This window comes from Alexandromys fortis, unplaced genomic scaffold (assembly GCF_014885135.2).
Source record: "Alexandromys fortis isolate MF-2015 unplaced genomic scaffold, M_Fortis_MF-2015_v1.1 scaffold_16, whole genome shotgun sequence".
NCBI lineage: Eukaryota > Metazoa > Chordata > Mammalia > Rodentia > Cricetidae > Alexandromys > Alexandromys fortis.
Genome location: NW_026067893.1, coordinates 3,437,241 through 3,448,517, shown reverse-complemented (window position 1 = coordinate 3,448,517; position 11,277 = coordinate 3,437,241). Strand labels below are relative to the sequence as shown.

The window sequence follows — 11,277 nt, the reverse complement described above, 5'->3', positions numbered from 1 at the left end:
TGCTCCCACTCCAGACAGACGCAGGTTAAGATCCTCTCTGGTAAGCCAGCTCGTGGGCTACACAGAATATTAGAAATGGGTTAGAACAATATGTAAGAGCTAGCCAATAAGAAACTGGACCTAGCCGGGCCAGGCAGTGTTTGAAAGAATACAGTTTCCGTGTAATTATTTCTGGGTATAAACTAGCCATGCGGGCGGCCGGGTGCCGGGGACGCAGCCCTGCCGCTCCTATTTCAACAAGATACCTCTGTCGTGCTGATTTGTTTGAGTGAAGAACTCACCTCCACCTGTATGTACACACACATTTTATGATTCATCTATTTATTTTACACCGCAGCCACAGCCTCCCCTTCCCATCCTCCCCCCCGATTCCTCCCTTCCATCCCCCATCCCTTGCTCTCCCGTCTCCATCCAGGAGAGAGCAGGTCTCCCATGAGTATCAGGAAAATGCAGCATGCATATCCAGTTGCAGTAGACTGAGCACATGCCGTGTTTTAAGGCTGGGAAAATTGGCCCAGTATGAGGAGTAGGATCCCTAAACCAGGAAAAGAGTCAGAGACAGCTCCTGTTCCTGCTGTTGGGGGAGCTGACAGCTGTCACATGTATGCAGAGTGCCTAGGTCAGTACCGTGCAGGCTGCCATGGTGGCCTTGACCCGTGTGAGCCTTCCCGTGGTGGCTTTGACCCCTCTGGTTTCTACACTCCTTCCTTCTCCATCTCTTCTTCTGTAGGATTTCCGAGTGTCGCCTAACGTTTGCCTGTGGGTCTCTGCATCTGCCTCCATCAGTTGCTGAATGACGCCTCTCTGTTGACATCTGGGCTAGGCACCAGTCTGGTCGCGGAAGATGGCCACTTCAGGCCTGTTACCCACTATTGCTAGGAATCTAAGCTGGGGTGCTCTCCGTGGGCTTCTGGGAGATTCCCCTGAACCAGACTTGCACCCGACCCCAAAATGTCCCCCAGCAGTCTCCCTCAGCACTCTCCCCCTCCACACACCCCCACATGATGCTTGTCCCCCACCCCCGTGTCCTCCCCCCACCTGCTCTCTTCTATTTCCCCCTCCCAGGGAGATGGTGTGTCCCCCATGAACTCTCCTTACCTAGGCTCTCTGGGTCTGTGGATTGTAGCATAGTTACCCTTTCTTAACAGCTAATATCACTTGAGTGAGTGCATCTCATGTTTGTCTTTCTGGTTTATCTCACTCTGAATGATTTTTTTTTCTAGTTCCATCCATTTGTCTTCAAATTTCCTTGTGTCCTTGTTTGTTCATTTTGGTCTGGTTTGGTTTTTCGTGACAGGGTTTCTCTTAACATGTCCTTGTTTTTAACAGCTGAGTAATACTCCACTGTATAAGTGTACCACATTTGCTTTGTCCATTCTTCAGTTGAGGGTCTTCAAGGTTGTTTCCAGGTTCTGGCTGTCACAAATACAACTGTCGTGAACATAGTTGATTGAACAGCTGTCCTTGTGGTGTGATTGAGCATCCTTTGTGTACCTGCCCAAGAGTGGTATAGCGGGGGCTTGTGGTAGGTTAGTTCCCAATTTTCTGAGGAACCACCACATTGACTTCCAAAGCGGCTTACAAGTTTGCACTCCCACCAGCAACGGAGAAGTGCTCCCCTTGCTCCACATCCTTTCCAGTGAGTTCTGATCTTGGCCATTCTGACATGTGTAAGATGGTATCTCAGAGCCATTTCCGTGATGGCTAAGGATGTTGAACATCTCCTCAATGTTTCTCTACCATTTGAGATTCTTGTTGAGAATTATGTTTATATTTGCACCCCATTTTTAAATTGGATTATATGGTTTGTTGATATCTAGTTTCAGGCTCCTGTCAGATGTGGGGTTAGTGAAGAACTTTTCCCATTCTGTAGGCTGCCATTTTGTCCTCCTGATGGGTCCTTTGCCTTACAGAAACTTTTCAATTTCATGAGGTCCTGTGTATTAATTGTCAGTCTTGGTGCCTGTGCTATTGTTCTGTTTGTGAAGTTGTCTCCTGTGCTAATGCATTTGAGAGTATTTTTCACTTTCTCTTCTCTGGGTTCACTGTATCTGTATTTATGTTGAGGTCTTTGATCCACTTGTACTTGAGTTTTGTGCAGGGTGATGGATATGGATCAATTTGCATTATTCTACGTGCCAACATCCAGTTAGACCAGCACCATTTGTTGAAGATGCTTTCTTTTTTTCATTGTATAATTTTGGCTTCTTTGTTAAAAATCAGGTGTCCATAGGTGATGCACAGTTTTTTTAAGCAAGAAATATTTTTCTATATTCTAGAAATTGTTATTGCTTTGCCTCTGACAGTACATATAAGTCCATCATTTTCCCTTCGTGGATGCCCAGTTGGCCTTGCACTTTCTCCATTATCCCTACATGTCACAAGTCAACACCTTAGCAGGTGTGGGTTTGTCTGGAATATGCGGTGTCTGCTCAGTAAAGTTGGTCCATTCTGGTCTCAGCACCAAAGGGTCTGTGATCTTGGAGGAAAGATAAATCTCCCCACCTTGTTTATTATAGACCCCCTAAAAATAGCTATTTTATCAAAGAACTTCATCCTCCCTCCCCCTCTCTTTCCCCTCCCCCTCTCCTTTTCTTTTCCTTCCTTCCTTCCTTCCTTCCTTTCTTTGCTGAAATTTAGTTTGCTTTTAAATCATGAACCGAGAGTAAATTTGGGAGGGTTGTGAGTTGTCCTGGTCTCATGCAGGTACCACAGTGCCCTGGACTCATGAGTGGGATGGCCGTGTCATGTCCAGAGGATAGTATTAACATAGTTTATTCTGTTTTCTCCACATTTAAATGTTAAACTAACTTCACATTTCTGGAGCTGGTTTAATTTGGTCAGCATATATTATATATACATGGTGGATTTGATAGGTGAATATTTAGTTAGGGTTTTTGCATCTGTGTTTGTGAGTGGGATTACCTTGTATTTGTTTTTCTTCCCTGCCCCCAACTTCACCCTCTCAGGGTTCTGACTGGGCCTAAGAATTAGGTCAATGTTGCCGTGCAGTGGTAGCCCAAACCTTTAATCCCAGCACTCAGATGAAGAGGCAGGCAGATCTCTGAGTTCAAGGCCAGCCAGATGTACAAGAGCTAGTTCCAGGATAGGCTCCAAAGCTACAGAGAAACCCTGTCTCAAAAAAAAAAAAAAAAAAAAAAAAAAAAGAATTAGGTCAATGTAAAAAAGATGCTACTGTTTTTAAATGCGGTTTTATCTTCATGGTGCTGGGTGCTGGAGAGAACCATGGGCTTCAGAGTGGCCCTGCCTCTGAGCTGTGCCCTTGGCCCTGCTCTTCTTGTCTCTTAATGGCCTTTCCATTCCCTGAGCGTTTGTGCCCGCTGAAATTACTTTTTTCCTAATATTTGGTAGTACTTACTGGTAACATCTCTGGGATGTTCTTTTATAAAGAAGTTAGAAAATTATGAATTTTTTAAACTCTGTCATTCTGCTATGAGCTCTGTAGTTCAGGTAAGTAGCTGCGCTGGGTGCATGGGGGGGATCCATGTGTTGTAAGCGAGTGGCTACTGCACGGCCTGTTCATGTGTGTTATATAGTTCGTGTGTGTGATAGTTCGTGTGTGTGATAGTTCGTGTGTGTGATAGTGCATGCTTGGCGCAGAGCACTCTCCTCTTCAAGATCTTATGGTAGTAGCGTAGTTACGTCATGGGACAGCCGTTTTGCTGGGCTAAGGCCATTGCCTTAGATGCAGCCTGTGTTTCACTGCTTGTCCTGTGCCCCCAGCCTGGCTTCTGTTACAGAATAGCCTGCTCTGTGGGCTGTCTGGTCCTAACAGTGGATAAATGAGTGGCCCAGTGACTTTTAAATGCCCTTCAACCTGGAGATTATATCACCCTGAGCCAATTAAATCTCAGCAAGAACAAGAACGTCTTGAGTGCCCTCTTAATAGTGTATGTTATCTCAGAAGAAAAACCGTCTTTGTTCTCAAAGCTCAGGATTTGTTGGTGAGCCGGGATGAACAGCACGTGCACCCCAGATGCCTGAGCTGTGTAGTCAAAGGGAGACGGTACACAGATGTGCAATGAGAAGGAACATGCCTTGGTATTGTGTGTGTGTGTGTGCATCCATGTGTGTGAGGGTGGATACATCCATGTGTGCATATCTGTGTATGTGTTGTACATCTGTGTGTGTTGTATGTCTATTTGTGTATGTCCACGTGTATATATATCTTTGTGTATTGTACATTCATGTGTGTACATTCGTGTGTGTGTGTGTGTGTGTGTGCGCGTGCATCCGTGAAAGGAAGCCACTGAAGCAGGGCAAAGGTGAGCATGTTCACAGGAAAGGAATGTCAGGAGTGGACAGCTGTCTTGTCTGAACTGCCTGGCTAAGTTAATGCACTGGGCCAGGTCTACCAGCCATGGTGTTTCTTTCAGCAAGTCCAGCCTGGTGGTAGCATGGGCCACCTAGATTTGGCAAGGTCAGAATAGCACAACTAAGGTGTCAACTGTGATTCTTTCCTCATGTCACAGTGGAGTACAACCTTCCCATGGGAGAGTCCTCAGCCAGACTTCTAGCCACATCCCTGTGCAGTGGCCCGGACAGGGCTGCTGTCTGCGCTCTGCAGTGTTGGAGGCTGCGGCAGAGGTTGTAGCTCTTCACTGGCCACGTCTCGCAGGTTCCAGTTTTGTTTGTGGTTAACTCGCAAGGTCGCAGTGAGGCTGACTGTCTACACAGTGCTCCCCAGTGTCCGTAAAGTGTTGTCGTGGCATTGGAACAACTCAGCACCATAATTTCTGACTAATATTTGTCAAATAAAATCCAGTGTACATTTTACCAAAAAAGTTTAAATAAAAACACTGACAGTAACCTAAATGAGCTACAGAATATTTCCAGGCCGCGGTTTATTCTTGATCATCTGCAGATTGACAGCCCACACACTGAACCTGAACGGCTGTCTCACCGCATCCTTCTGTTGGATGCACCAAAGGAGCCTGGGAACACGACTGGCGTGTGAAAGGCTTTGGCTACAAGTCTGTATCTGTACAAATCTTCTAAAATCGGCCTTTCAGTGCTTAGTGAGCTTACCAAAGCGCTTGCTGCGTGCATCCCTTTTCTGTTCTGGTTCGTTTGAGCTGACTGACAGAGATCATTTAAAAGTGGAGAGAAATCCCAGGCGGAGAAGGACTCGGAAGACAGATCAATAGCTCTGCTCGGAGACCGAGTTGAATGTGTGCATATGCAATTTATCTCGTGGCATAGAGCAGTTAAATTCTATGCAGTGAGACTTAAAGTGCAGCGGTGGCCACTGTCCCCTGTGTGTGACAGACGCTCAGACGTTGAGCCCTTTGATCACCTGGTATTGATTACTGTAGGCCATGTCTGCAGCTAATTTTATATCCTTCTTGGATTCTCTGCAGGAGCCATCAGAGTCTCCAGTGCTCACGACGCATTGTTTTTAAGTGGGGAACAACTAGGTTAGGGTGAGACTTGTACTAAGGGAAATTAAGTTTCTATAAAGAATAACATAAAATTTGCTTTGCATCTCATGAATATGCATTTTATTCCTTTCAACAAGGTAGCATTTGACCTGTAAGACATACACTATAATTTATGATGTTTTTTTTTTTAGTTATTTATATAGGTGTTTCGCCTACTTATGTCTGTCTGTACAACACTGTACCTGGTGCCCTCTGAGGTCAGAAGAGGGCATCAGATCTACTGGGATTTGAATCATAGACTTGCAAACCGCCATGTGGGTGCTAGGAGTTAACTAGGCGCTGAACTGCGGAACCGTGTCTCCAACACCTGTAATCTGTATTTTATTGAAAAATAATAGTAATGATTTTTCAGAGCTGTTGTGGCTGTTGCCTCCATGGCTCTACCGTCTTTTCTTGATTGATTTTTGGCAGATAAAATAACACAAGAAGATATTGAAGGCGTTCTGCAGAAGTTCACTGGGAATATAATGCAAGTCCCCCCACTGTAAGTTCAGTTACTGGATTTATGTTTAATTTATCATCTATAGGTTACAATCAATAATTAGAATAAAGTGGGCTTTTCTTTTGCTCTGTTTTAATCTGGACATTGTAAATAATCAGAAAGAGATGAGCAGATTCAGCCTGGATGCAGAGCTTTGGTCCCGAGACAGAAGTGCATTTGATCTGTGCTGGGCGTTAGCACAGCCTGGTCTCTCTGCGTCCCATCTCACCGACTCTGTGTGCAGATATCAGGCAGTGGCAGACCCACAGATGTCACTTTCCCTAAATTTACAGCCAAAGGACTGTGTTAAAGCAACAGGCGTGTGTCAGAGTCCTACTGTGTGCTCCCTGACCCCCCGAGTCCTGACAGCAGATCCAGCAGATAAAAGTCGTAACTTAGTAAAATGTGAGCATCAGCTGCCTTACGGCGCGTCTTGGTGCACTAGGGTGTCTGTGACAGAGCCCCACAGACTCGGGGCTGCACCCGTGGTCCTGCTACATCCAGCCTGAGGTGTTGCCGAATTGTTCGCCAGTGAGAGTCTGCCTTCTCCCAGATGCTGCCCTGGTGAGGCAGAGGGATGAAGGCATCTGTCTGGGGCAACAACTTCTTCCTGAGGGCTCTGGGCTATATGACCTGGTCACCCTTCAGAGGCCTCTCTTCCTAATGCCATCATCTTGGTATTGAGAGTTTGAGCAGGTGACCGGGAGGGGAAGCACTCGGCCACAGCCCCTCTTAGTCACATCTGTGTGTGCCTTAGTAGGCCACACCAGGATACGTCACTGACAGTTCGTTAGGATTTAGATTTTATCTGTATTAGAAATTTTGCTTTTGTTTTCGCCATGAACATTGAACTGTATCTGTGGAGATACGTTTCTTTAAGATTTTTTCTCAAACATAAAACTTTGTAACTTTTAGCAAAATCTGCATAAAATGTTTTAATCATTTGTTAGACTAAGTTAAATCTCTATGTTTATGTATGTGGACGGCCTTAGCATTTTCTGTGGTTATTCACGAGTCTGTGGTGTCACGAGACTTCACCACACAAAGGGAGAAGCTGCTGCTTCTGGGTTGGGGGCTAGTGAAGGGAGCTGCCAGGGTCATCTCCAGGAAAGCGAGGAGGAAGATGGGTGCAGCCCACTGTATATCCGTCGCAGACAGGAGTAGACCAGGAGAAAGGGCCTTGGAAGGGGCTGCTCTTCCCCTCCACCCCTCTGGGAGTCACCTGCTCAGCCCCCACCACCTCTCTCACTCGCTCTCCTCTCTAAGCTATTCTGCGCTGAAGAAGGATGGCCAAAGGCTTTCGACGTTAATGAAGAGAGGCGAAGCGGTTGAGGCCAGACCTGCCAGACTAGTGACTGTCTACAGCATCTCCCTCCTGAGGTTCCAGCCACCGCTTTTCACATTAGGTAGGACGGAGAGCGTGGGAATCATCTGCTGTGCACGTATCTTTACTTTGTGTTTGGCTAATGCTGGAGAAGAGCTGTTTGTTGGTTCCTGGCCACCCGGCTAGCTTAGACCCGAATTAATCACACAGAAACTGTATTAATTAAAACACTGCTTGGCCAATTAGCTCTAACTTCTTATTAGCTAACCTTTACATCTTAATTTAACCCATTTCTAGTAATCTGTGCATCACCATGAGGTGGTGACCTACCAGCAAAGTTTCAGCATGTCTATCTCTTGCAGCTCCATGGCATCCCTCTGACTCTGCCTTCTTCCTCCCAGAATTCAGTTTATCTGCTCTATCAACAGGCCAAGGCAGTTTCTTTATTCATTAACCAATAAAAGCAACACAGAGACAGAAGGACCTCCCGCATCAGGTCTTTTTACATAGAGTGGATCCTTTTGGTCTTGGAATATTTTTAACTATAAGAAAATTTTATGGTCTGATTTCATGAGGTAAATAAAACTGACTCTATAAAGGTTCTGAAACATGTAACCGGGCTAATTTCCAGATGTTTTGTGGTCATTTTACTATAAACTTGGGAGTAAAATACTTTAGATCTCTTCAGAGAAGTAGGTAGGGAATGTGTGTTTTCAAGATCTTAAAGTTGGAGGCTGGAGAGACGGCTCAGTGGTTAAGAGCACCAGCTGCTTTTCCAGAGGACCTGTGTTTGGTTCCCAGCACCCACATGGTGACTCTCAACCTTCCGTAACTCTTAGTCTCAGAGGTTTCCACACCTCTTCTGACCTCCTTGAGTACCACATACACACATGATACTCAGACATACATGCAAATAAATTCCCCCATGCATGTAACAATAGAAATAAGTATAAATTCACTTTTATCTTACATATACTTTTCCTTCCATTTTGATTCATACTTTATGCATTTCATTTTAGAGTAAATGTTGATCTGCCCCTTTAAAGCACAGCATGTTTAGTTTTGGGGTAAAAGGTTGTGTTCATCCCTTCTCTGTGACCTGCATGTTAGCACCAACGACGGGAGATGCGGGGGAAACGGGAGACAGTGTTGTTGGACACCTGCTCACAGTTTGAGTTCAGGTCGTCAATTTGAGCATGTGATCTGTATTTGAAGTAGATTTAAAATAAAAAAAAAAACCCTTGTTTATATAATTTAAAAAATATTTACATAGTTTTAAAAATGTGGTTGTTAGTCCCCGGGCTCCTTGAAATCCATCCAGCCCTTAATTTCAGTCATTGTGGCTAGAATCCCTTCAGACGGTGTTTCTCCAGCGCTGCCTTCCCTCACCGTCCCTGCTTCTCCTTGGCGTCCTTAGTCCAGGCGTAGCAAGTGCCTGCAGAGGTGGCCCTGTAAGAAAACAGGCTTACTTACGCTCACGCTTCCCGATTCTAACCGGCTTGACAAATAATGAAGAAAAACCTACCGTTCACTCTGTGAAAGCGCAGCCCCCTCTTTGGCAGGGCAGACAGACGCCATGAGCGATCATGGTTTTCTGGCTGCGTGTTAGTCTGAAGTGCCTCGTGGTACTGACTGGAGAGTGTGGAAGGGCAGGTGTGAGCAGCTGCCTTCCGAATCGAATCGTGTCTCTCAGAAATGCTGGCCCTCCAGCGTGGTCCCAGGCTTTGCTTCATCTTGCCTCAGTAGCCCCCAGCTGAGAGCTGTAGGGAAGAATTAAAGTCCCCAGGGGCTGAGTTTCGATTATTCTTCCAGACCTCTCTATTTGATTGATACAACTAGAAATAATGTGTACCCTGAGCAAGTAGCCACTCCACTCAGGGCGTGGTCAGTCGCTTCCCATAGGCCTTGCTTTCTGCCCAGCGTGTGCAGCCACGCTGATGGGACGCTGTCAGCTTTAGAGCACAGTGTGGTTTTAGGTTATTTTATGGTTTTTAGCACCTCAATGTGGTTCTTTTCAATGCCAAAGGGATTTTTTTGGTGGGTGTTTAGTTAAATTTTTCAAATGTTTTAAAATCTGAAAATACTTAAACCTACAGTTCATGATAGAAAAGCTGGGATTTCTATTTAAAACCTATTAAGTGAACAAGGCTGAGGTATTGACATGGTATGGCTTGCCAGTTAATTTAAAATGTGTTCATGACTTTCTGCCTGCGCCACACTGACTTTTCAATCTCACACACACATATGCTGCTAGATGAATAATTTATGGGTTAGCACATAAATATTTTATGGCTCGATTGTTTGCATAGTGCGTTTCTCCATGTGTTGGAGAGCACCATTTTTATGTGAAGTGGATCTCTCAGAGGTCAGCCTTTTACCGTGTCCCTGCTAATATTCCAGATGTTGAGTGCGGAGGAGGCTTTTACATCAGAAGCTTGGTCAACGACATTGGCAAAGGTAAGCAGAAAAATGAATTATGAATTATCATTTAGAGAGTAATGCTCCTTTTTGATGGGAGAGGGAATTTTCTGTTTTTCGCTTTCCTGAGGAATTGAACTGTTGCTGCTTTTAGCTCAGATGCACTGTGGGTTTATAGGCTGCACTCAGAAGCCCCGGCAGCTGCAGCGAGGCGCTGGTAATGGGGGAGGGCGTGAAACACATCGAGGGGCAGAAAATGAACACAGTGATAATGGATGAAAAAGACAACTTCTTTTTCAAGTAAAAAACATTTTAACTCAAAGTGGGGCTCAGGAACAAAAAGATTATTTACATTGATACAGATCATTTTTTTTCTTTAACCTGGAAGCCACAGTCTTAGAAGCACCCAGAAAGTTCTGGTTCTGCCTGTTCTGTTCCCTGGTCACGTGACAGTGGACAGGTCACATTGTCCTGTGTGCAGAATAAGGGGGGATATTTACCTCATGGGGTTGCTTCAAGTGCTGAGTGGTTTTGAAAAGCGGGTGTAAGTTTAAACCACGAGACCGTCTTCCCTGCTTCAGCCCCGGTTTACCTCAGCCGCTGGACTCCGGGTAGCGTTCTGCCGTCTGGAAGTTTGCAGGCTGTGAATACTGCGTAGCTCACCTCACGTTTTCACTTTGGATATTGTAGAGCTCTCTTCCTGTGCCAACGTGCTGGAGCTGACCCGCACCAAGCAGGGGCCATTTACCCTTGAGGAGCACGCCCTCCCTGAAGACAGGTGGACCATCGGTGACATCACACAGGCCCTTCAGCACTGCCCGTCCCTTCTGCCAGAGGAGTCGGCGTTTAAAAAGCCAAAATCTGAGAAATCCGGTGACCAGGTTTTAAGCTATGAATATATAACTCTAAGCGAGACAAAGAGAGAAGAGGATGCAGTTAAAACCCTCTGAGACCGGCCTGGCAAGGTCATTTCCTGGTTGGTGTGTGGACCCTGGCCCAGGAGTGGCCGTTTCTTTGCAAGATGTCCTAATGCCACTCAGTGATGAATGTGATTGGATTCAGATAAATAAGCTTTCTGGATTTGATCTTTTCTTAGTCTTTTTCGTATGAAAAAGTAAACAATTTCCTGATTATGGAAAACAAGCATTTGTGTTAGTCTCACAGAAGCAAGCGTACCGAATGTCACGTTTGCTTTGTTGAACTGCCAGGGGCTCCCTGTGCGCTCAGATTCCTTGAGTATATTTGAAGTGCTCAGAATTGAACTCTTCTGTTTGCAGAGCTCACGGCTGTTGTGAAGCCCTTTGCTGATTGACTGTAGGCCTCTGTGGCTGTGTTTCTCAGATCTTGACAATGAATATATTTTCCTAATAAATATTCACAAATGCACAAACCTCTGTTCTACCTCTAACAGAATGTAATAGTTTAATATGTGTGTAGTCTCCTATGTAGAGCAGAACTCAGCTCCTGTACCTCTGTATTGGGACAACTATTTCTGGTCACCCACATTGTATCAAATTTCTAAAAATGTGGATTTTTAAAATATAAGCTAAAGAATGTATCTTGGATTAAAATTCTCTCCTGCCTGCTCATCA

The 11,277-nt window shown here is 45.3% G+C and overlaps 1 protein-coding gene across 1 annotated transcript in view; it reads left to right on the top strand.

Moving 5' to 3' along the window:
* Positions 1 to 11,277, top strand: part of Trub1 (TruB pseudouridine synthase family member 1) — a 36,885-nt gene extending 25,608 nt beyond the window's left edge. The window contains exons 5-8 of the mRNA XM_050148037.1: positions 5,874 to 5,946; positions 7,210 to 7,349; positions 9,668 to 9,724; positions 10,376 to 11,277. Of these exons, the coding sequence (XP_050003994.1) occupies positions 5,874 to 5,946; positions 7,210 to 7,349; positions 9,668 to 9,724; positions 10,376 to 10,635 (530 nt within the window). The 3' untranslated portion in view covers positions 10,636 to 11,277. The remainder of the gene's footprint in view (positions 1 to 5,873; positions 5,947 to 7,209; positions 7,350 to 9,667; positions 9,725 to 10,375) is intronic.